The sequence below is a fragment of the Pipistrellus hanaki genome, assembly GCF_964339955.1.
Source record: "Pipistrellus hanaki genome assembly, chromosome: 6".
Lineage (NCBI taxonomy): Eukaryota > Metazoa > Chordata > Mammalia > Chiroptera > Vespertilionidae > Pipistrellus > Pipistrellus hanaki.
Window position 1 is genome coordinate 76,979,007 of NC_140508.1, and position 27,053 is coordinate 77,006,059.

Below are 27,053 nucleotides of genomic sequence, written 5' to 3' on the forward strand. Positions count from 1 at the left end.
AAGAGACAGTAGACAAGCATGCTTTTGCTCTAACCTTTCATGTCTAAAGACATGGATTCAAGTATAAATCAAACACTAAAGCTTGGTAGTCACATCCAAAACCCCAGGTGGATATGCATCCTAGTCATAAAACTCTTACAATATGACAAGCTGAAAAACAGAGCAGATGGGAACAATGGACAGATTTGCTCAAGGCCACAATCAATAAAAGGCTGGGTCATGGACAATGAAAGTGTAATGAATGACCCAGAAGTCTTGCCTTTATTTTCACAAATCAATTCAAACAGAAATATTTATATTAATAAAAATTATTAGGGCAATTAGAGATGGGAAAGAGAAAATAATGAGGAAGATGTGGTGCTGGTGGTGGGGGGTTGTACTATGATGTTAATTTCTTTCTGTTCCCACTAAGTCTAAGAAATCCAGTTATATAAAGTAACTAAACCAAAGACTATTCAGTTTTGTCTCCTTTATTCACACTCTTTTTTCCTCAAAGGAAAACTATACATGTTCACAAAATAATGTAAAATCATTAGGGAGGTTAATTCCACTAAAATTCTCCTTCTAAAAGAATTTGATTTTTAAATTGTTAAACCTAGAAGTAAGGCTTTTAAACTTCAGTTATTCATATTGTAGTTATAATTCTATTTGCATAGCTGAGCAATAAATCAGAATAAGAATATTTAATCCTGCTTGGGTTTGAGGTTCTTTGTTTAATAATTATATAACACCTTCTTTTCACAGGCCATTTAAATAGTTCATCTTCATTTCATAGTCCTCTTGTGCCATTATCCCCAGGCAGCAAAGACTTAGTTCTATAACTGAATAAACTTCTTACATTGCAGTTTGAAAACTGTCACTATGCTATTTATTTTGGCTCGAGGGTACAATGCACGGTAACTATGTTGTCCTATTATTAAGATTTATGTAACTCTTATGCCAACTGCCTTCTGAACAATTAGAAACAGGCAGAATAAATTCACTGGCTGGAAAATCAAAAGTGCAACAGGAAACAAACCATTTCGTTCTATCCCCATAATCCTCATCTATTTGTATACTCCTTTCTTGTCTTAAAGAAAGAGTGTGTAAAATATAAAGTATTACATCTACAATTTCTGTTCCTTTTGTGTAAAAGTAGAAGCATGAGCATACACCTTCTTTCCCGGTTTTTAAAAGTGTATTGTACCAAAAAAGATCTTCAAACAGTATTTAGCAAAATGCTTTGGGAGCAGATATTGACAAAATAAATTATACTGTTCTGTTTTAAGCTTCTGTTTTAAGCTCAGATTTGTTTAGTTTTTGTATTTCTAAATAAAAACACTTCATTTAAAGTTTTGAAAGATAAAGGTAATATCTCAGTCCGCTTACAAAAACAGAAGTGGGAGTGGAGTGAGGACAATTCAAACTAAGGAATCTTCACTTCAAAACAACGCAGGGTTCTATAGCATGTCACCAAGAAAGGTTCATCTTGAAAATATCACCAAAAGCTCCCCATTTTCAAATTTGATGGCATTACAGACACAAAAAGTCACATAATGTATGATCCCATTTGTATGAAAAGTCCAGAACAGGAAAATTCACCAAGACAGAAAGATTAGTAGATCCAGGGGCTGGAGGGAGAAGGGAATAGGGAATGACTGCTAATGGGTACATGGTTATATTTTTTATGAAAATGTTCTGATATTAAATAGTGGAGATGACTGCACAGCTCAGAATTTACTAAAACTTAATGCACTGTATACTTTCCAAGAGTGAATTTTATGATATACGGATATTTCAATAAAGCTACTATTAAAAAATTATATCTAAATTTAAAAAAATAATCTGAGAGAACTCAAAAGGTTAACTTATACTACAGGAGACATCATTCGTAGCTTTCCCCTAGTTGGAAAAGTTTCTTTTTACCTTGGCAAGGCGGCTCATCTGATCTTCTGAGAGAGTACTGCTTGTTCTGCCAGGAGTTTTTGTGGGTTCTGACCCATCTGCTTCTACATTAGGCCAGACTTTCAAGTCATGCATCCCTTGGCGAAACATGCTAGGCAAAAAGAGAATGTTCAGGGTAGAAGTAAATCAATGCAGTTCATTACAGGACATTTTCAATCCCTAAACAGAGAGAATTCCACACTAGGAAATGCAGGTCTCTCTTGCCAACCTTTAAGTCTCCGGTGAGTTGTAATGCAATTAACTAAGCAGCTAAAAATCTATGTCACATCGCTTTTCACATGCCATTCTTTTCTCCTCAAAGCAGTCAGAGCTTTTACAGAGATCCTAAAGGTGGACTGGGCAAATACTTAGAAGGATCATAATGGACCATACACCTCTTCATAACTTCAGTGGAGATCTTGGAATAATGGAGACCAAATTGCGACCCAATGAAAGAAAGTCACATTTACAATGACTGAAGCAAAATTTAAATAATTACATAACTGTCTACTTTACCTGACAAGTCAGCATAGTAGACTGCTCAGTCTAACTGCTGGGTTTTGAATCCCACTTGTGCCACCTATTACTTAAATGACCTTGGGTAAATTGCTTAACTTCTCTGTGCCTCCGTTTCTTAATCTATAAAATGGGATTATAAAGAATACCTGTATCTCACAGGGCTATTATAAAAATTAAATAAATTAGCACAAGTAAAACGTACTTCAATAGTACCTGCCACATAATAAGTATTCAATAATGTTAACGGCTGTTACTAGGTACAGGTTGATTCTCCTGTCTTCTTTCCTGTAAAAGCAATGTCTAATGGAAAATACAGTAGTGGATTTATATAAGAAAAAGTTCCCATGTCTACAAAATATATAACCAGAACTTCAATCTGAGCTTGATTATCTCTTTAAAATGAAACACTTAATAACCTTTGATTGTCCTGCTTCCTTCAAAAAACTACCAAGATGTAGAATATAGATTGAACAAAGCCATAAAGGAAGTTTGGCCAACTGTGTTTTTATAGATATGCTAATGTCACATTTCTGAGTTTGTTTGTTTTTTATGGGGGTGGGGGTAAAAATAAAGAAAGTCTTCTGTTAATGTGTTCTTTCTTTTTTAAGTGTTTGGTGTTTTTTGTGTTTGTTTTTTTAACAAAACTGTTCAGACAATAGCATTATCCCAAAGCTGAAAGAGCAAACTGCCAATTGTGGTGGAAAGAATAAGACTGTAAGTGAATAGGCAAGCCCAAAGCATTTTGTTCTCACATTAAATATTTTTAAAAGTAAGGTACATGTTGCATATATATCGATATTTTTCTGATCTTTAAAAACATTACACTTTAATAAAAGTTTTACATACATTTTAAAAACGATTATTATCGTGCTTTGACTAATGGAAACTTTCTTCACAGATTTTCCTGGAGTAATAAAGAGGATTTTCACAGAACATTATGCAAAGTAATGATGCCATAAACATTTAGATGGGGAACTATAAAGGATAGCTGCAAGCTCATGAGCACAGTAAGATTAAAGCCCATATCTGTTGCAAGGTTTAGTTCTAAGGTCGGCAGTAAACAGGTAATATCCAGCAACCATATCTGTGAAAGTTTACCTTATAGGCCCAAAATAAATGCACTGACTGTAGTAAAAAATCAAAAACCTTAATATTTACCATGTTAGAGATTCCAAAAAATTTACGTTATAAAAAACACATATGCAAGCCTTTCATAAAGTATATTTTCATTCCCTTTCAACTAAGTATTAGATTCAACATGAAGCAACCCTGCTTAGACTCTAAGAAACTGGGTAGAGTGAGGCTGTAACATCACTTTAAATGATTATCCTTAAATGTACCTTCAGAAACATCAGAAGGTTCCCCTTCCTTTTCTCCACCTTCCTATACCCTAGTGAATATTTTGGCTGAACTTAAATTAAATATAAGTATGTCTGGCAGGAAGTCAGTTTACTAAATGATTTAAGTGCCTTGGAATGGATCTGGAGAGAAGATTCAAGGACAGGGGACATGGAGGGTAGGGGTGATAGCAAGTGACTCAAATGATCAAATGAATGTATTTCTTTTGACACTGATGGAAACTTTGTAGAGAGATACACAGCATCCAGGTGGCAAGCCAGAAGATGCTCAGAACATCCTGTCCACCTGGAAAATTAAGCCAAGCAGGCAAGACAAAAGGAAGCACAGCAGGATCCCCTCCAGATGCCTGCAGAGGCCCAGCAACAGCTGCTGCTGCTGCTGCTCCAGCTCCCATGCCAAGCCACTGCAACAGCAACTGCCCAGACCTCAGAGTTCACATTTGGAAAAAGTATCTGCAAGAGAAATCTGCAGCTTGCCTGTAGTTCTTTGCCAATTCAATCTAACTACCAATACATTCCTCACCCCCTTAGAAATCTTACAAGCTAGACATTCAGAATGAGGACAATTAATTATTCTAGTCATACTCTAACAGATTATTCTTTCAATACAATTCTCCAAGAAGTATAGCTTCACACTGACACAAGTATACAAAAGAGATATCAGCAAATCGCAGGAGCTGATAGTCACAAGACTCCCAATACTATAATGCAACTATTAGGCACTTTGAGGACCACTTTTTAAAAGCTACTAAGCCCACACCAGGACTACTTAGGGAACACGGTGGGGAGCATCTGGTGTTATTTCATTGTTTAAGAAACACCTGAGGAACTACCGCTTCCCTAAGTCATGAGAATGTGGAGGCACGTGGAATGCTTTTTAATGGCAGGTGGAAGAACGTGTGCACAGGCTCCTAGCCAAGGCCACCCAGAAGCCTCCTGCTGCGCTCTCTCCCTGGATGTCAGCAGCACGTGCACAGCTGTGCCCAGTACAGTCCATGTTTGCACTCTGCTGTAGCCCCTCAATGCCCTGAATGTCCCATTCCCCCACAACCCAAAGCTGCACAGGAAGGGCAAGGCCATGCGAGGGACTCCCTGGGCTTGTCTCCCATGAAACCAAGTTCACCCCCAAGGAAAGGCCCAGGACTCAGAGAGAAAAAGGAATTATTTTAATTGCATAGATTTTCTATGAATTCCTTTTTCTGAGATGAAGGTCAGTAGAAGCATCAGGCTAGAGAGAATAGGACAGGTTTTTCACATTCCTTCCCCACTGCTCAGAGTATCTATACAGCTCTATTACTACCTAAGGTTATCATTTGAATAAATGCCCTACTACCATATAGGTGTAAAAGGAAATGTCAACGTAAAACCTTATCTTTACCTTAAATAAAGTGACAGTAAGCTATCCCCTTATTTCTTACTAGACACGAATAGAACCATTCTAATGAAAGGATTTTTGGGGGTAGTTATTATATACATATTTGCAAACAGATTTACTATGATTTGTGTTTCTTGTGGTCTTCCCCACCCCCCCTTTCTTAAAGTTGTAATATTTAGTAACATAGTTATTTTCATTATATTTACTTTTTTCATTAACCACCAATGTTAAAAAACACTTATTTTCCATGTACAGCAAAAAATATTAAAATGTTGCTTTTAATTAAATGGAAGTAAAAAAAAAAGTGAGCAGATGTAAATAAAAATACCAAGTAAGTAAGACTGAATGTATTTAATATAGAGATATGCAGGGATTATGAAAGTGGGAAATCCATCACTCATATTTGAGAAACCCTGCCCTAGGGAGGTAATTTCTCAGAATCAGAGCTGCTCGATATCAAGTTTCATTTGTATCTAACATCTGATGTGTTCAGAGACACCAAGTTTGGGGCAGAAAATTGCCCAAGGAACCTGAAATAGCTTGTCTGCCAAAAAGCACAGAAACTAATAATGACCCAAAGGACATGGGTCAACTTGAAGGAGCTGCAATTGACCAAAAAGGGGAGTTTCTGAACATTATAAAGAATAAAGATAGCAATGGAAACATTTCAAAAATATTTAAGACTACAAGTTCATGACAAAACTTAGACAATAAACAGAAACCACCAATTACTTTTGCATGTTACCAGGGCACCAACCCATTCTTAAACTTGATAAAAGATCAAGTTTTCAAAGAAAAATTCCAATTAATATATACAGAAAGAATAAAAGAATATCAACAAAAGGGGTATGGGTTGAGTTTTTTCACAATAAACTTCTATTATCTGTAAATCTTTAAACATTGAATTAACAACTCTTCTATTATAGTCATTACCACTATTAGCAAATTAGGGCTTTTTAACCCTACTCATTGTCCTTTTTATCACTATTATGAAAAGGCAGAAAAACCAAACTCTCACAGTATATGCCATATAGTCTTTTTTCCTAAAAGAAAGATTCTAATTTCCAATACTATTTCCTAATAGGAATCATATTACTAATCATTAACAGTAGAGTCATATAAATTGTGTTTCTTAATTAATCTATCTGTATATCCCATAGGAAATTCAGTCTCAAGAATTATGGAATCATGTAGCAAACATGTACAGAGAACCAGACTGGCATGAACTTCCCAAAAAGAATGAGACACTACAACATCCCTAAAGATTAGAAGAGAATGCTTACCCGTATTTTCCAAAGAGCGACACCGTTGTCCCACCCACAGGCACTGCCTTTCCTGGCCCATACACATCCCATATAGTCAGGGCCACTTGGGCATTCCTGGGCAGGTCAGGGTACTTCACAGGCAGTTTTAGCCATTCATTCCAGCTATGGAAATAAAGTCAACATAAGCATATGTTATATATTTAAAACTTTCTCCTAAATTAACAAACCATGCAAGAAGGTTTGGCAAGAAAACATGGCTCAAAGATTAAGTTAATACTACAAAAAATAATTTGAGTTACCTTAGTTTCGCTCTAAGCAACTTCAATTTTAAATACAGAATACATGAAAAAGGAAAAAAAAAAAAAAAAAAAAAAGCTCATAAAAAAAACCACACTGGTAAGTCTTTTAATAAAAACAAACTCAGACAATGTAACTAAGACACAAGAAATATGATGATGGCTAATAATAATCTGGGAAAACACTTAAACCTGGTTATAACCAAACTTGTTTTGAACCAAACTGTGATTTCATATAAACATTCCCCAGAAGGTATGAAAAGAAAAAAATCAGAATTAATCATAATACATTCAAAGTGATGCTGAGAATAACGTGGCCCTACCATGTACCCCAATAAGGCGGAAAACAACAAAAGCCTTAAAAAGGTTGAAGTACACTACCTACTACTTTGTAACGAAGTTACCAGACAGCTCTGGACAGCAATGCCACATTTTCTTAGAGATTTTTCTATTCCTGAAGTTATTTCATTAATATGGATAATGCTTACCTATTAGTTTTTCTATGCTTTTAAAGAATGTTTATATATATGATTTCCTTAAAGAATGTTTGTTCTTAATAAAGTAATGACAGCACAGCTAGTTCATTTTTTTTAGTTTTTTTACTCTTTATTCAGCTCAACATATTGAATAGAACTTTTAAAAACTTAAAAAGATAAATCATTTATATCCACCATATAAATTCAAGGGCCTACAGGAAAATCGGAGATGGCTAGCCATTTAAAGGAGAATCAGTCATTCTTCTCTTCCATAAAAGTCTCGAAAAAATAAATCACACCCTGAAAAAGCTATTCTCCACTACACATAAACTAAAGGAACGAATTTAGTTAGTTACTATCCACGGGGTGAACTACACTGAAAAGGAAAAGACTAAGCAGTGTCTGCTAAGGAAAAAACCAGAGATTAACACAGGCTACAATTAAAGTAAGTCAGCCAGTGACAATATCGAAAATAAACTGTGGAAATTCTCACATCTATATTTTGTCCTTTGAGAAAGAGGCAATATATATATAATCAAACAAGCATTTGCCTTAAATTTTTGCACTCTAACCCCAGGCTTTAATCAAAGCAATGGTACTTGAACCTGTTTTTTATATGGGGCGTCTGCAGAAGAGTTCTTTTGAAGAAAATGAAATCTACAGCTAAAATATAGTTTGAAAACTCCTCTAGATATTGTATTTTAGGAATTCTGAAAAGATCTAGTCAGACATCAGAAAGTTGTGTATTTTGAATACCATTTTGTTCTCCACCTCCCCATGCATCATTCCTATGCCATCCTTCATTAAGCTCAAGACTAAATTCACCTAATAAAACTTCCACAGTTGCCAAGATCTAAAACCTGATTTTGATGGTCTAATCCCACCCACCCCCACCCTCACTGCACTAATTAAACCACTGTACTAATTCTCTAGTCTGATTAATACACTCCTAAATCCCAACGTTTGAATTTTTTAATTATGTTAGGCTGTTAGTGTATGTGTCTCTTTAAAGCCATTTTAATTTTTTAACAATTAAATCACTTGCCTACACAATAATTTTCATATATAAAAATTTTAGAATTTGCAGAATTCCACATCTAAAAATGAGAACTTTACCTTAAGTAAGTGCTTATAGAAATTGATGGATATGCAAAGTAAAAAGGCTATCCTATTGTTACCTTACCTACCATGAGTTATGTTCTTTTTTAGTACTTTATTTTTAATTTATTATTATTATTATGTTGTTGTTGTTGTTCCACATATTTATGAATTCTGTGGTTAATTCTTGCATTGTTGCTTCAAAATAACACTGAGTATATATAAAATAAGATTGGCCTCGAGTTAGTAATTATCAAAGCTGGGTGATGGGGCCTTGAAAGTTTATTATATTCTCTACTTTTACAGACATGAAAATTTCCAGAATAACAAGTATATACACAAATATATACTGTTGTGTGTGTGTGTGTGTGTGTGTGTGTGTGTTCACAAAAAGACTACTAAAGAAATTACTTCATTTAAATAATTGGTTTCAATGAAGCCAGATCACCAGAGCTCAGGCTTCTGCTCTCTCTGAAAAAGACTTCCCAGCCTGCTGAGCCGCGCTTGGTGAACAGAGGGTTGTACCCTCAATACGAGAGCCTGGCAGTCCATGTGGCCACACCTTACCTTCCATGAGCACTGTGGGCATAAACTCCTTCCTGGAGGTACAACTGTGTATCCTGCAGCTAGCCTACCAGGGTAATGAACAACACTCATGGACTGAACATTAAAACTGCTCCATATAACCTATCAAATAAGTACCGAGAGGTTAAATGAAGGACCCACGATATTGTGGGTTCTGGAAAAACAGGAAACTCATGTTCATTATATGTCCCTTGCATCCTGACAATGGTTTGCTAATGTATCATCTCAATAAAACATGAACTTAAAAAGTTGGTTTCATATAATAAAAAATGTGTTTTTGATTTGGGTCCTTTTGTGAATCAGTAAAGTTCTCATAAAAATATGTCAATATACTGAATACAAACAAATTTACTTCCATCTTAACTATCTAGGTCAATCAATGTTTACAAGTATTAAATGATTTTTTTTTAATTCCTCCGTAATCACTACTAAATCATACTTACAACATCTATAAAGACTTGGGAGAATGGTGGAACTCACCATGTGCAAGAAAACAACTTACTTCCATCTTGTGCTAAATGCTTTGTAGGACGTCCTCACTGGCAAGGCCAGAGGTTTTCCTTCTGCAAAAACTTGACAAGTAACATAAAGGTCAGAGCAGGTCTCTTGGTACAGCCCTGAAAACTTCAACATTGGGTCTTCCAGAACAGCTTTATAACTCTTTTGTTCTCTCTTCCCTTCCAAGCTTCCTCTGGAAGTATAAGAACAATAATGTTTAGACAAACATTTTTTAAGCATATAAGCAACAAATACTAAAGTTTATAACTGTGTCACGGCAACCTTATGCTACCTAAATATTTTCCTGTATATGAAGTTAAAGTTACTTTTACATCTAGTGAAGGAATCTTAAAATCCTAGCATACCTACAATCATTTCTATCTTCATCAATATATTTCTCTATCTTAAACTTATTAATTTCAAATCCTGTCATCAACTCTTGGTTCTACCTTCCAGACATCATGAGCTTTCCAGGCCTTAGTTTCACTTTTACTAATTCCAAGTTGAGCACTTATTTATCTACTAGAGGCCCGGTGCACAAAATTCATGCATAGGTAGGGTCCCTAGGCCTGGCAGGCAATCTGGATCTATTGGGGCCATCTCGCCCAGTTCCAATCAGAGCCATGCTGGCCAGGGAAAGGGACGGGTGTGTGTATGTGTGTGTGTGTGGGGGGGGGGCTTGTGGGGGGGCGGCATTGTGGGAGGTTGGCTGCGGGAGTACACTGACCACCAGGGGACAGTCCTGCATTGAGCATATGCCCCCTGTGGTTAGTGTGCATCATAGCGACTGGCAAACCGGTTGTTCTGGTCGTCTGGTTGTAATGGTGGTTTAGGCTTTTATATATATATATAGATTCTTTCAAGCCATTTACAGTACTAGGCATAATGGCCCAGAAATGAAAGACAAGATAAACAATACAGCCTTACAAGAAATGTTAAGTCCCTGTTTCTAGGACAAACACTTACTTTTATTTGCATGTTCTTTTTGTATTCTTTCAATTTTTAAAATTTATTTACTATGTGGATGTATTATCTGATAATTTCTTTAAATTAAAAAGTAATAAAAGATAGGCATAGGAAACTATGAAAGAGGTAGAAACACCAATTGGAAATCAAAATTGTAACCATATTCTCATTTTATAAGTGATGAAACAGGCACTCAGAGTCCAAGGATCACGAAGTAACAGCTGAGACTAAAAGCCAGGGCAGACAAGGCTAAAGCCAATGTCCTTCCCACCACAGAAAGATCCTGTACATCGAAAGTCTGGGAGCTTGGGGGCTCCAAGTGCCAGAAAGATAAAAAAAGAACAGCATGGACCACAGCAAAGAGAAATATGGCATGTTTGGAGAACTTCAAGTTGTTTGGTATAGTTAAAGCATAAAGCTCAAGCAGAAAGCTAGAGAAGGAAAAGGGGGAAGGGGGGGGAACGAGGCTAAGCAGTCACCAAATTCAGTCCAATGCCTTACACATGAACATTCGAAAATCTAACTGAATAATTTGACATGAGAGTACTACAGTCGGATTGGTATTTATGATACCTTTATCAGGAGTTTCAGAACATAATGGACAGGTGTAACTGAAAGCCAGATCAGTTAGATTTTCATTAAAAATTATGAAGGAAAAAGACAGGTTAAGGCTAGAGCAGTGGGGTAGAAAAGATATTTAGCCAGTAGATTCAAGACAACTTGTGAATGATTTAATAAAGAAGGTAAGAGACGATGTCTCATGACTCAAAGTTTTGTGTCTTAAACTGGATGAATGTTGCTAATAATCACCAAAATAGGTGAGACAATATAGGAAGTTCAGAGTTAGAGGGGTAGGCTGAATCTGGGACCAATTACTTTTAAATTGCTTGGGAATCTAAAGTGACCATGTCTTATAGGCCATTTGATATTCAATTACAGTGCTAAGAAAAGGGACATCAAAGTGCAAGTTGTTATTAAAACCATAGAAATAGATTAAAAGGCCTGGAGAAAAAAAAAAAAAAACACCCAGAATTAAAAAATTCTCTCGTTTTGTGATTCTAAATTGATACTTCCAGCCCCCCTCCCACAAAAAAGAAATGACAGTCTGAGAAACTAAAAGATGGTTAGCACCAAATTGTACCAAACTTTTGATTAATACTTTATCTTTGCCTTGAAATAGTCAATGTGTGTATCTGTTAATAATGAACCATTTTTGTTGTTGTTGTTGTTTCCTTTTAATGTTCATAAGTTCCAGAAATACATTAACATGTCCAGGAAATACTGAGAGGAGTGAGACTGAAGGAAAAAGCCTTGTACAAGATTATAGCATACATACAGGTCCTATATAAGCATCTAGTGGTATCTGATGCAGAAATTAACTTAAATGGGTGTGTAAAGTATTATACAAATGAGCAGTGCATTGTTGACATATTATTTTTACTACCACCCAAAACAAATAGTATATTGTCAAAGTCTTATGTAACTTCTGAAAAATAAAAAGAAACAGTCAAAGGTGCACCTGACAACTTAGAAGATGTATTTACTGCAGGTATGCAGCTCTCTGACCCAGAAACATTTGTTTACTACCTACTGACATATTACCAATGATGTTATGATGAATAATTGGTGATAACTTTTGCATATGAAAACACTCCTCTAAGACTGCCCGAAAGTGGACATAATTTCCAACTCAGTTCTACCTGTGTTCCATTATTCTCATCTCAAGATGTCATGCCCTGGCACTAGCCGGTTTGGCTCAATGAATAGAGCGTTGGCCTGTGGACTGAAGGGTCCCAGGTTCAATTCCAGCCAAGGGCACATGCCAGGATTGCAGGCTTGACTCCCAGTGGGAGGTGGGGGTGGTGGTGCAGGAGGCAGCTGATCAATGATTCTCTCTCTTCATTGATGTTTCTCTCTCTATCCCTCTCCCCTTCTCTCTAAAATAAAGAAATATATATATATATAGTCATGCCCTGAATCTTTACTTCAACAGCGAAGCCCCAAGATTTCCCTGCAAAGCTCTTTTCTCCCATCTTCTGGTCCTTTTGCAACTGGCACCCTCATCTTAGACTCACGCCCCGCGCTTCTAGCGAAGCCATGCCAGACTGTCCAACCATGTACCCTCACCCTCCATCACTCCCCAGGCTTTTACTGCTGCACATCCCTGTGCTCATCTCACCTTCAGCCACCGCATCTGACTGTGTCTACCACAGCTCTGCAGGCTTCGCTCCCCCTTCCAGCCCCGGGTGAGAGTCAAGACCTTCTGATTATCAACTGCGGGACTAGACTTCACCCAAACTAGACATTGTTGACATGGTTTGGGTTCATGGAACTTATGAACATTTAAACTACAGGCTAAACCAAATCTAGTCTCGGTCCAGTCTAGTCTCGGGACTAGACTGGACCGAGACTAGATTTCTTCATCTGTAAAATGGGCCTAGGGACCCCTCAAGAGGTTGCCGTGCACAGCAACATGCTTTGAAGAAGGTCAAACAGCTTTGGACTTCAGGGCTTATTCCTACCGCCCCCCCTTCTCCCACAGCGCCCTCTCCATGCCGCGATCTCCCCCTCGGCCCCAGCCACAGCGCTCCCCGCCGCCCCAGGTCAGCCCCCAGGCCAATGATCATCTCTCTCCTCCACCCACAGGCCCCGCCTCCTCCCCGTGAACTCCCGCCATCCCCGACCGCCCGGCCTCTCACATCTTCAGCCGCACGTTGATGTCCAGGTCGCAGCTGTAGATGTAGTGGAACTTCTCCGCTTCCCCCATGGCGCCTCCGCCTGGCCTGCGCAGCACCCACCGCGGAAGCCGGCGCTGCAAAGACGCTGGGTTTCAACCTGCGGAGTCCCACAACACGGGCGCTTCCGGTCCCGCCTCTCGGCCAGGTCGGAGCCAATCGCTGCCTGCGGCGCGACCCAACGCACCGGAACTCCCCGCCCCGCCTCCCCTTCTGCGCATGTGCAAAGCAGCCTTCCGTCTGGCTTTAGGGGGTAAATGGAATTCCGGCAACACAGCCCATCTGGTTACTTCCCAGACTTTGGGCATTCTTCCTGTTTGGGCGGGACTTTGTGTTGTTTTTAAATAAAACAAGCTGTCATTTGAGCTTGAGCTGTTCCTAAAATCAACCCGAAAGAAAATGCGTTTCGAAAATAGTTGTAGCAACTTTCACTGGCTACAGGCCAAACAAAGGACAATCTCAAGAATTAGAATTTTGCCAAGTTTAAATTTCAGTGATCTTGCTGAGACCGGTTTGGCTCAATGGATAGAGCGTAGGCTTGGGGACTGAAGGGACCCGGGTTAGATTCAGGTCAAGGGCATGTACCTTGGTTGCGGGCATGTCCCCAGTGGGGGGTGTGCAAGAGGCAGCTGATCGATGACTCTCTCTCATCGATGTTTCTAGCTCTCTATCTCTCTCCCTTCCTCTCTGTACAAAATCAATAAAATATATATATATATATATAAATTTCAGTGATCTTTCCAAAATATGTAGGTTTAATTTAAAAAAATGTGCTTCTTCAAGCAACGATTTTCTCTTTCTGCTCTAGAGAGTGAAGAAAGGACTAGACGCAGAGCAAAAAACTTTCCAGTTTTGGCATTTATGCTACTTTGGACAAAGCAGTTGGGTGCTTGTTTGCAATGGGTATATTCAGACCTACTGTATCTTTGAAGACGGAACTCTAGTTGAAACTTATAAACGTCCAGTAATGACTCCAGAACTGAGGTTACTGAACCCTCTGAACTTCTACAACGCTTGTCTTTATAATATTTAATATTACCTAAAATTGTAATCTTGATTTCCAACTAGATTCAAACTCTTTGAAGGCAAGAGTAATATGCCAATATACTTCTGTACCTGCCCCCTTTTAGTGCCTAGCACATTAATGAGGCATTAATGCAACAAGAAGGACTAATGTGCCAGTACAGAGGATGATTTTTGTAAGTCATAGAAGCACAGTAAAAGTCACAGAAACCAAAACTAGCAGTGTCTTTCCTGGACCAACCATGGGTCAGGAAAACATTGGTTAGTAGATTTACATATTAGAGCACTCTTAGCAAGGCCATCTCTATAGGGGAAATGGAAGCTTTAGGCACTTTATTATGAAAGGAAAATCATGATATTTTCTTTCCCAGGTGATCTTTCACAACTCATAGCATACACTTATACAACACAACACAATTTGCATTGAAAGAAGCCATAGCACAGACCCCTGCCTGTCTTTAAAAAAATAACTTTTGCTCTAGCTAGTTTGGCTCAGTGTGTAGAGCGTCAGCCTGTGGACTGAAGGGTCCCAGGATCGATTCTGGTCAAGGGCACAAGCCTACAATGCAGGCTTGATCCCCAATGGGGGGCATGCAGGAGGCAGCCAATCAATGATTCTCTCTCATCACATTAGTCAATTTCAGGTATATTATTTTATTTAATTATTTCAACAAATTAGTGGATTAGGTCATGTTCCCCTATTTTACTGAAAAGTAACTGTAATATGGGTTAGGTAATTTGTATATGATTCTGAGCAAATACAGGGCAGAACCACTGACTTCATAAACTTGATATACTTACTATGATATGTTCCAGAGCAATTCTTGGACTTACTTTTTGCAACAAAAAATAAATTCTAATGGCAGTATCTTTACCATCCTTGGTGTTATTTAGCACTGCTTTTGATCCCTCTTCCTCTCTACAGATTAACTACTTGGATGGAGGAGATTATGGCCCATTCAGCATCTTTGCAAGTCATCCATTTATTTAACAAACTAGGAGCCCAGTGCACGAATTAATGCACCATGAAAGGAACTGTGGGCCTGTGAGGCTGCAGTGGGCACAGGGATGGGTCTTGGCCCATCCTCTGTGCCCCCACTCAGCACCTCCTGCCATGCCTCCCCACCCCGTCCTCTTTCTGCTGGCAGCCCCACTCCTACTGCCACCACTCCCATGCACTGATGGCACCTGCTACACCTGGTGACAGCACCAGCAGCAGGTGTGAGTGGGGTCCAGTGCTGTCAGTGGTGGCTGCTGGCCCCAATCACAACCTCAGGAGCAGGGGGGGGCGGAGAAGCCTTCAGGGCTGTTGCTTAGGGGCTGGCAGCTGCCTCTTACACCTGCTAAAGGCACCGAGCGATTTTGACCCGTGCCGGGCTGCGAGCAGCGGCTCTGGCACTGGCTGTGGATACAATTGGTAGCTCTGGCGTGGGCATGGGTGTGAGCGGGCGGGACCGCTGCATGTGATGGCAAAGAATTTTCAGTAACCACCAGAGGCTCGCCCCTATGACAGCGATTGATGCCCCACCTTGTTCTGGCACCCCTGATCACCTGCTCCACCATCCCACTGTTGCTGATGCCCACCATGTTCCTAACCCGCCCCTTGGTGGCCAGTGCATGTCATAGCAACCAGTTGCTCAGTTCTGGTTGTTCCACTGTTTGATCTATTTGCATATTAGCCTTTTATTATATAAGATATTGCCGAAACCGGTTTGGCTCAGTGGTAGAGCGTCGGTCTGCGGACTGAAAGGTCCCGGGTTCGATTCCGGTCAAGGGCATGTACCTTGGTTGCGGGCACATCCCCAGTAGGGTGTGTGCAAAAGGCAGCTGGTCGATGTTTCTCTCTCATCGACGTTTCTAGCTCTCTATCTCTCTCCCTTCCTCTCTGTAAAATATCAATAAAATATTTTTAAAAAAAAAGATATTTAGTTAGTGCTTAAAATATGCCATGAACTACATCAAGCATTGTTTTAGACATTTGCTTCTCCAATTTCATCAGGGAGACAATGCGAACACCATCTGCATATGGTACTATCCCAGAACCCTCAGTGAGTGCTTCCTATGCCATCATGCAATCTGCCCTGTAAGAATTTAGGCCCAAAGAGCTGTACCCCATTTGTTCTATAATATTGGGGGATGATAATGACACCAAACCTGCTGCTCAAAAGCCAATAATTAAGAGACAGGGTCTGATGGAAGGAAAGCAAGTTTATTTAAAAACCAGCAGCTTCATAAGATAGGGGAATGTTGTCTCAAAGACAATCTTAACATCTCAGAGCAGACAGGGGTTTTTATGAGCCAGGAAGGGGAAGGCAGAACAAAGGAAAATGGAGGGTGTTGTGGGCTTCTCATTGGCGGTGCTATGAGCTACTCAGCACAGTCGGCTCTGCTACCCATCTAGGAGCAAATCTCCTGGAGTTGAAATGCCTGAACGCTGGAGTTGGCTTCCTTTGAGGTTAGTTCCTGGAATCCTTTAAGCAAACAGGCTGTTTATCAGTAGCTACATGTGAATTTATAAGTCATCAGTTATGGAAACAATATTAAAAGAATGGTTGCATGGGTTTACAATATTATCTTTCTATATTTCTGAGAATTCAGTGTTAGAAAACCCATTGCAATGAGTGTATCCTCAGACCCGTGTTCATTCTTCATTTTGTGTCTCTACATGCCCCATAGGACAGAGAAGCTGCTGTGGTTTTGGCAATACTTATTTCCTTTCCTGTGTGCATTTGTGTTTGTGCATGAATTTTAATCATAGAAAGGTTATTGACCCAACACTCATACTTGCTACTCTGAGACAGAAGAAAGAGGTAAGATTATTATTATTATAGACAAAATTGATGACACAGGTACTTTTTTGAGATTCCTGAAGGGATTCTAAGTCATTTTGCCACCTACCCATATTCTGTAAATTGACACACACACACAAAAAAATGACAGAGACCTAAAAGGAAGGAAATACCCTTATTGTGTGTATACATTTTGGGGGGACACCCTATTTTTAGTACCAAATTAATTTACACTAAACAGATTGTTTACTTTTTACTTTTTTATGTTTTCTTCACTGTTTAAAATGTCACCCAATATAGTCCTTTAGTGTTGTCTAGTGTTCCTAAGCATAAGAAGGTCATGACCAGAGGCTCACAGAAACTTAAGCCTATGTAATAGCTAAGAACAATGGTTCATTATATACCAAGTCAGTGTTCATGGCTACTTTATAGAACAAAACTACATAAGTAACCAGAACTGATGGTTATGATAGTATGAAAAGTAATATAGTGTCCCATATGAGTACATTAGACTGGCTCTTTATATTTGTAGGGAGTAGATGAGACAACGACGGTTTTCAGAGTTAGAAAGGATGAAGCAGAGATCTGAAAAATAAGTAGAAGTTGGCCAAGTACCTGTGATTGGAAGGAAGAAACGTGTTCCTGGAAGAGGAAACAACCTGGGTTTTCTTAAAAGGGGATGAATTGAGAGAAACACAGAAGACAGCAAGAAGGGCTTATAATTGTGTGCCAGGACTGATGTAACAAAATACCCTAAACTGGGTGACATAAAAAACAGAAAATTACTATCATACATCTTGAGGCTAGAAGACCAAGATCCAGGTGTTTGCATGGTGGACTTCTTCTAGGGGCACTAAGGGAGAAACTAGTTCATGCCTCTCTAGCGTATATTGGTTTCATGGCAATCTTTTGGGTTGAGTTTACGGAAATATCACCCTGATTTCTGCTTTTATCTCTTCATGGCCTTCTACCTGTTTGTGTTTGCCAGTGTCCCAATTTTTTTTTTTTTTTTTTTTTTTTTTTTTTTTTTTTTTATATAAAGACATCCTTCATATTGAATTAGGACCCACCCTACTTCATTAGGAACTCATCTTAAATAATTATATCTGCATTAAGCCTATTTCTACCTAAGGCCCACAGCTGAAGGCGGTCAAGTCAATGAGGGGGCGGGGCCAGGAGGACAGCCTGGGGTGGTGACTCAAGAGGAGAGAGGCTGGTGGGTAGGGACCGGTGCACAGCCTGTAGGCCGCCTAAACAAGGGGCTGGGGCCAGGCGACCAGCCTGAAGCAGTCAAGTGAAGAAGGGGTTGGGGCCAGGTTAACAGCTGGAAGTAGTCTAGTGCATATGGCCATGGGGCCCTGTGAGTGAGGGCGGGGGGCCGGGGCCGCAGGTGGACGCAAAAGCCCCACCTTCCTGTGGTCCAGACTAGATGCCAGCAAGAAGGTCCCTGTCCTGAAAGTAAGGGCGTTCCTATTACTCCTTGTTTGTTTTTTGTCTTTGACAAGAACCCATCAATTATTGAGTCCAAGTACCTCTAAATAGGCCTGAAATTGGAGTGACGTCTAGAACTTAATAATCAACTTATAGGTTCAGTGAAATTATTATTTCCTCTCAGCCTTAGTTCCAATTCAAATCAGTTTTCTTCTCCTTTCCCTTCCAGAGCTGAAGTCTCATCCTGTATTTCTTGCATCTATTGTTTGAACATAGTGCTAATGGGACCAATTGTCTCTGATTTAAAAAACCCCACAAACTTCTTATTGGATGTAACCATTTATAATTAAACGGAAACAATTTAAAATTATAGAAAAAGAATAATCTTATGCAGGTAAAATTATACAAATGCTGTTTTGTCTTTTGTGGTACTTGCTGCATAAAGTCATTTAGTATCATATGAACATTTGATGATATGCATTTCAGTATTTGCCTTTCCCAATACTTTTGGGTTACTCAAAGTGTTTTTTATTGCAATGCACAGAAATTATGGATTCCCATTTTCTATAGAAGGAATCCCTTTAAAATGTACATTTTGCCTATACTGATTTAAATAGTTCTGCCTCGACTTAGAATTTTTCTGTGGTTCATTGATTTTTTTTTCTCCTTATCCGCACAAGTGATTTCACTTGGAAAGGAAAAAGACCTCATTCATTCTCTCTCTTTTTCTTTACCTCACTCTTTTTTAAAAATATATATATATATTTTATTGATTTTTTACGGAGAGGAAGGGAGAGGGATAGAGAGGTAGAAACATCGATGAGAGAGAAACATTGATCAGCTGCCTCCTGCACACTCCCTTACTGGGGATGTGCCTGCAACCAAGATACATGCCCTCGTCGGTAATCGAACCCGGGACCCTTCAGTCCACAGGCCGATGCTCTATCTACTGAACCACATCGGTTAGGGCTACCTCACTCTTTTTAAATTCACTGAAACAAAATTGTTTTCATGTTATATGGATAAAGTAATCAGAATTATGAAATTGCATAATGCATTTACAAGTCAGTATTGGTATTTAAAAATATAAGCTTTATTTATATAATACATGTGTGGAACACCTAGAATGTGTAAGGTTTTGCCTGTTGTTGCTTTTTCACCCTATTAATTAGCATGGAATATGACCTTTATTTTCTATAATCACAAAAGGTTCCAAGACAGATATATATATATATATATATATATATATATATATATATATATATAATCTTTTTTTTTCTTTTTTTTTATATATATATAATCTTTTGAGTAATTGCCGCTAGGTGCATGACAATGAGCAAATCTTTGTTTTTATTAATATGTTGATCTTTTAAATACTGATACAAATAGTAAATTAAATAACCTTGGGGCATTCCACTGGGAAAACCATAGACAAAAAATTTTAAATGTGAACCAAGAAATTCAGTTTTTCTAGTGTCCCCAGGGAAGAGCAGTGATTAAAAGAAAAAGCAAAAGCAAGCATCTCCCTTTCTGTTTTGCCTTATGCCGAAGGAATGCTAAGCTTCCCTTCCGAAAGTGCAGTAGATTGTTAAGTGAGTAAATAGATTTAGAGGAAAGGCGGGGAAGGGGGTAGGGAGCAAGTGAAACATCACCACAGGTGCTGACCTCTGCCTTGCCCCTTTTTATGCCTAAGGAAACTGGCAGGCCCCTGACAGATTTGAATTATGGAGTGAAATAATAAATTCTCTTTTGTCTTTTTTCTCCCCTCTCTATACCTATCAATCAGAGATTATACCTGCACACAGGCAGTCTCTATCATTATGAAGCTGGGCTGCTTCCTGATACAAAGCTGTATTTTAACAAAGAGAGAAAAGGGGAAGAAGATATACCTGGGGCAGGGTCATTCTCTGACCCCAAGCAATCTTCCTACTCCACAGGGCAGTCCCAGCCCAGGTTAAAACAAACACATCTGCCCCATCAGCAGCTACCATGCCTCCTGCCTTTAGAGGAAGAGGCTTTCTCAGGATCCCGCTTAATGAGTGCTGCCTTGCCACTCTCAGACAGGCTTTTACAGCGTGAAGAGCCCTCTGCACACACACTGAGCCCTTCTCTCTGCTTTGCACTTCAAGAACTTCTGAAGCTTCAGGGGAAATAAGAATTCAGTCCCCCCACTCCCCCCTTCCTCCATTGTGATGAGAAGTGTTTTTCTTTCAGAATGCATTGAAGCACCATGAAAACTCACATGTGGCTTTCAAATTAGGGGCACTGAGGCTGAAGGCATGCTGTTTGCTGGTCCAGGACTAACGCATCAGGAGGTGAGTATCAGCACTGGACCAGGAGCAGCCACCTGGTCTCCCTCCATGGTCCATCAGCCATGCCAGGTAAATTAGAGGACCTGAGGTGACAGAGAGCGAGAGAATATTTGGCGAAAGACCCCAAACTGCTGTACAGCAGTCCTCCATTACCTGCAGTTTTGCTCTCCTTGGTTTCAGTTATCTGCGGTTAACATGGCCTGAAAATAATAAATGGAATGGGACCAGGCCACATGACTCAGCAGTTGAGCATTGACCTATGAAGTAGGAGGTCATGGTTTCAATCTCAGTCAGGTCACATGCCCAGGTTGAAGGCTCCATAGCCAGTGTGGGGCATACAGGAGGCAGCCGATCAATGCTTCTCTCTCATCACTGATGTTTCTACCCCTCTCTTCCTCTCCCTTCCTCTCTGAAATCTATAAAAATATAGATTTAAAAAAATAATAAATGGTAAAATCCAGAAATAAACAAATAATAAGCTTTAAATTATAGGCTGCTCTGAGTAGTGATGAAATCTCGGTATGCACAGCTCTCTCCCGCGAGATGAGACTCAGCGTCTTCATGCCGCCACGTGGGTGTGCAGCCATCTTGGTTACCAGGTGGAACATCTTAGTGTCACAGTGCTTGTGTTTAATTACCATTCTTTTACTTAAGAGCAGTGGTCAGCAAACCATGGCTCTCGAGCCACATGGGGCTCTCTGGCCCCTTGAGTGTGGCTCTTCCACAAAATACCACGTGCGGGCGTGCACTGTACAGTGTGATTGAAACTTCGTGCAGAAGTCGGTTTTCGGCTCTCAAAAGAAATATACTGTTGATATTTGGCTCTGTTGACTAATGAGTTTGCCGACCACTGCTTAAGGGTATCCTGAAGCCCAAGTATAGCGATGCTGGCAAGTCAGATACGCTAAGGAGAGGCCATCACCTGCTTCCTTTCAGTGAAAAGGTGAGAACAGTAAGATATTTTGTGACAGAGACAGAGAGTACATTCATATCACGTTTGTTACAGTATATTGTTATAGTTGTTCTGTTTTATTAGTAGTTATGGATGTTCCTATCTTACTGTGCTAATTTATAAATGAAACTTTATCACAGCTGTGTACCTATAGGAAAAACATGGTGTATTTGGGGTTTGGTTCTCTCTATGGCTTCAGACACCCACTGCAGGTGTGGGAATCCATCCTCCTGGATAAGGGGGAGGCACTTGATTGTTCTCCCCTTCTCTGCCTTCCTCAGCTTTCTCACCAGGCCTGCCAGTCCCGCTGCAGCCTGAGATGTTCTGGATGTCCAGGTCTGGGTTCTGATTCTTTCCTTACCTTTCTTCCATGCAGACACCCAAATACACACAACCTTCTCTCGTCCAGTGGGGATGCTGATCTGGAAAAATGACCTCTTGTGTTAATGTCTTAGGATACAGCTAGGCCAATCTTGGACGTTAGAATGAGGGTGGAGAGAAGAGTGATAGACCCTGAAGGTCGGAACTCAGAAAGAGCAGGGAGTTTAAAGCAAGACCATGTTGTGTTTTTATTAGCCCCTTCCTGCATAAAAAAATACTGAAAAGGATATTTTACATCTGCATTAATAAAAGATGAATAGAATTTCATTGGATCATATTTATTTTTTCTTCTGATTATAAGAGGAATATATAATTCCTAGTTTCCTAAAAGCAGCACAGGTACTGTGCCCGATGTGCCCAGTGGTACATTGCCCTTCCTATGAAGTGGCACAAAGGAGAATGGTTAGATACAGCAGTGAGGATCCAGTGTTTAATCCAATTCCTGGCCTTAAGATGGTGTGTTAAGAGGAAAAATGAAACAACAGCTCTCAGAAATGTGGCTGACGTTACCGTCGGATTGCAAAAGGTAGTTCCGGAAGGCCCAGGAAAAGCATTCAGAGAGAAGGATGAAATCCAGTCAGATTGCTCTGGTGTGGCCCAATGGGAATGATTACTCAGGTAGTGACAGAGGACCTGGACTTCAGGTGGTGAGGGAGGCTTGATGTCCTTGGAGCAGTCGGAGTTGTTCTTATGTGGGGTGTCGGTTCCTGAGAGTTTCACTCTGGGAATTCAGCTCACTGGGGTACCTATTTTAACCTCAGAGGGAATGTTCCCTCCTGCTGGGATGATCTGTGAAATAACTGAGCAGGCTTCCTGAGCAGGCTCCGTGGCTGAGCTTCTAACTAGGGATGGTTCCATTCTCGGGGGGTCAGGGTACGTGCCCAGGTTGCGGGCTCCATCCACAATGGGAAGAAAGTAAAAGAGATTCCTATTTTCACTCAGTAAATGTGGGAGGCTTTATTGCTTGTCAGGAGCCTAGCACCTGGGGCTAACTGGCCCTAAATTGCTGGTGACCCTGGATGAGTTACTTAATTCCTTTAAGCCTCTGTTTGCAAGCCATGTAAAATTCGCTCCATTTATCAGAGTTAGTAGTTGCTCAACAAATAAGAATTATTTTACTATTGAATGCTAACCATGTGCCATATATTTTTCAAGCTGTTAGGCATTCATGGTTATTGCCAAGTTTATAATCAAGTGATGATATAGCAAAACAAAAATTACCTTTCTTCCTCCTACACACACACACACACACACACACACACAACACCCACACACACACACACACGCACACACAGTTGTGCATGCTGTGATAGAGCTATACACAGTGAAACTATACTAATAAAAGGATAATATGCTAATTAGACCGGACATTTTCCGGAAGTACTTCCAGACAAAGCCACAGTGGTGGAGTCCGAGGCAGAGGTTGTTAGGGATGATCAGGCTAGCAGGTGAGAGCAGTTAGGGGTGATGAGGCCAGCTGTGGAGGTCAGTTGGGGCGATCAGGCTGGCAGGATAGGGCAGTTGGGGGCGATCAGGCTGGCAGGCAGAGTCAATTAGGAGCATCAGGCAGGCAGGCAGAGTGGTTAGGGGGGATCTGGCAGGCAGGCAGGTGAGCAGTTAGGAGCCAGCAGTCCCAGATTGCAAGAGGGATCTCCAACATCCCCCGAGGGGTTCTGTATTGGAGAGGTGCATGCTGGGCTGAGGACCCCTCCCCTCCCCATGCTTGAATTTCATGCACTGTGCCTCTAGTCTATATATATAAAAGCCTAAGTGACTAGTCTATGTAGGAGCTGTCCCCTGATTTTCAGTGCACTCCCACAGTGGGAGCCCACTCAGCTGACCAGAAAGAGCAGGGCTGGGATGAGCAGGAGTGGCTCCTCCCCAGATCCCTGCAGGCCACACTGAGGGACCCCACTGGTGCACAAATCCATGCACTGGGCCTCTAGTACTGAAAATAACTAAATACTGAAAGGAACCAGAGGACTTGTTGCAAGATAGCAGCATTTGATTTAATTTTATGTGTCGGGAGGCAGTCGTAATTATCCTGAGGACATCTGCTTTTTTAACCTGAGCTGCTCAATTCCACTCTGAGAAGGCACAGCAGAGTAAAACTGACATCTGCATTCTTTTCTGGATGAGCAAAGCAACACGGAGGAGGAGGCAACACCCCAGAGGCCTGAAGGTCCTGTTCTGTCCCTCCTCCTTTTCAAACTGTCCTCCCCACCTCTCCTGATGAAAGCTCTCACCTCAGGTTGTTTGATCATGGAGGACCAAGGTGAAGGGTAACATGGAAAGTGTTCTCTATGTGGTTCCTGTTTTCCTTTTTATTTTATTTCTCCTTCCTTTTAAAAAAAGTTTTATTTTTGCTAAATGAGCAGGCAAGAACCCCAAACTTATTGCTTCTCGGGATCAACAGTAAAGAGCCCTGCAAGGCTGATAATGTTTGGAGTTTTTCTCTCTCTGGGATTATAGGCCTTTTCACAATGCTGATGCATGGTTTTTAGCTATGTTAGTTCTGTAATGTTAGCTCTGAATGTTTTCATAATATTCCCCTGGTAGTTAGAAGCAAGGAAAGATTTATTTTAAAGGGAAAAAAAGAGATCATTATTTCAGCCCCAGAGTCACAAGTTAAGAAAGGAAACTTGGAAAGTGTAAATGCAATACTCCCAGCTCAAACTCCAAAGCACCTCGGGTTTTGCCTGGCTCCATTTATTTATCATTTCAATTACAGAAGAGATCTGTTGCTACAAAGAGCCACATTGTGTCTATTTTCTAAAGAAATAAAAGGCAATTTCAGGCAATTTATTTTTTAAAATCTTTCATGTGAATACTTTTTTCACTGTTGAGCATTTTAGGAAATGAAGAACTTTATCTATAACCAGTTTTCTTTCAACCTCAAGTCATCTGAACTCAGCGTTTTTCATGTTTTGTGATAGTCCTGTACCCCTTGTAACTGAAACTTAATTATTATGTTTACCAATGATAAACTAACAAATCATATGAATTTTACCAAAGATCTTTTAAAATTTCGCTAATTTACATGCTACAACCTATGACTATTTTCAAGCAAAGTGTTTGTTCTGACACATCATTCAAGAAAAGTTAATATGAAATATTCTTTCTCGTGACACCATTAAGACCTAAAACAAACAAACTTTTCCCCTGAAAAAACATATGTTCAGGTATATTTTAAAGATGTTGTCTACTATTTCAAGTACAATCTTTGCACTAATATGGGAAAGTCAGAAATGTCTGTAAGAGCCAATTATTCAAAAAACTTACAGAGGCTTTGAAAATACCACAAGTTCTGGTAAAGTATCTAACAACAAAAATGTAAATATGTGCTAGAAACATGGATTACTCACATTTCATATAACTGTGTACATTTTATATGCTTTTATAGCACATTGTAACATTCGGAACTAGGATCTTAACTATCTATCCACCTTTACTGAACAGATCAAAATATTGGCATTCATCTTTTGGGATATAAGTGTCCTTCAAAATAAAGAGTAAAGTCTGGCTGCTGTGGTTTAGTGATTGAGCATTGACTTACGAACCAGGAGGTCACAGTTCCATTCCCAGGTAGGGCACATGCCTGGGTTACGGACTTGATCCTTAGTAGGGGGTGTGCAGGAGGCAGCCAGTCAATGTTTCTCTATCATTGATATTTCTACTCTCTGTCCCTCTTCCTTTCTCTTTCTGAAATGAATCAAAATATATAAAAATATTTATGAAAATACTTATAATTAAGGGGGGCATTTAGCACTACTATGCTTCACTTCTCCTTAGCCCAACCCATTCAGCAGGACTCAGCGGGAAGCTGAACCTCCACACCTACATGGCTGCAATGAGAATGAATGAGGCTGTGCAAAGCAGGGCTACTCTGAACTCCAGTCTCCTCCTCTCCACACCCCACACTCCACCCCCTCCTGTCTCCTCTTCTGAAGAACCTAGTGAGGACCCAGTCTCTGGCATCTAAAAATACAGAGGGAGTTGATAGAAGGCAGGAAGAGTTGACACTTTGTTTTCTCTCTTCTCTTCTGGGGTCAGAGGGAAGTCCAGCTTAAAACTGAATTTCACTCCCACTTGTGGTAATGCTGTGGTGATAGTGTATTCTCACCCTCCAGGGAAGGTGTCAGCCTGGTCAAAGTGGGAGGTGACCTTCCATTCCATGCATCTGCAAAGAGGCAGTAGAAATCAGGGTTCCATTTTTCCAGGGATGGTGTTTATGTGAGGGAGAGATGGAAAGTGGGGCCTAGGGAGGTAGAACATATACCATCTGGCCCTCTTACTATACAGCAGCAGGTGGGCTGCCTACTCAAAAACAACCTAGAATACACAGTTTCATAATATATATAATATGCAAAATAACCAGGATACATTAAAAAAAAAATCACTTGTCAAACCAAGAACCAGGAAAATCATAACTTGAATGAGAAAACACAGTCAAGACATGCTAATACTGTAATGAACAATATATTGAGATGAATGATAAAGATTTTAAAAATGCTAATTGTCAAGTGATCCAATAAATAATTATGTATTTCTTTGGAACAAATAAAAAGAACACAAAAATTCTTTTTAAAATATTTGTATTGATTTCAGAGAGGAAGAAAGAGGGAGAGAAAGATAGAAACATTTATGATGAGAGAGAATCATTAATCTGCTGCCTCCTGCACAACCCCCATTGGGGACTGAGCCCACAACCTGGGCATGTGCCCTGACTGGGAATTAAACTGTGATTTCTTGGTTTATAGGTCAATGCACAACTATTGAGCCACACTGACCTGGCAAAATAGAAAATCTTGATAAAGAAGTAGAAGTGATAAAAAAAGAACCTAATGAAAATTAATAAAACTGCAAAATGTGTAAGTAGGATGAAAAACTTTCTTGCTGGTCTCAGTGGTAGAGTGGAGATGACAGAGAAGAGATAGATCAATAGATTTTATCTTATCTTAAAAATAGAAAGAAAATGAGTTTGGGGCGGGGTGACAGTCTCAGGAACCTGTACTAAAATTATGTCTGTAGAGTCCCCCAAAGAGGGAAGAGAATGAGATTGAAAACTTAT

The 27,053-nt window shown here is 39.9% G+C and overlaps 1 protein-coding gene across 1 annotated transcript in view; it reads right to left on the minus strand.

Annotated features, from left to right (window-relative positions):
- PIK3C3 (phosphatidylinositol 3-kinase catalytic subunit type 3) overlaps window positions 1-13,226 on the minus strand; it is a 69,082-nt gene extending 55,856 nt beyond the window's left edge. The window contains exons 1-4 of the mRNA XM_084888390.1: window positions 13,059-13,226; window positions 9,398-9,586; window positions 6,459-6,602; window positions 1,906-2,035 (exon numbers count right to left, since the gene is read on the minus strand). Coding sequence (XP_084744516.1) covers window positions 1,906-2,035; window positions 6,459-6,602; window positions 9,398-9,586; window positions 13,059-13,126 — 531 coding nt within the window. The 5' untranslated portion in view covers window positions 13,127-13,226. The remainder of the gene's footprint in view (window positions 1-1,905; window positions 2,036-6,458; window positions 6,603-9,397; window positions 9,587-13,058) is intronic.
- Between the last annotated feature and the right edge of the window lie 13,827 nt (window positions 13,227-27,053).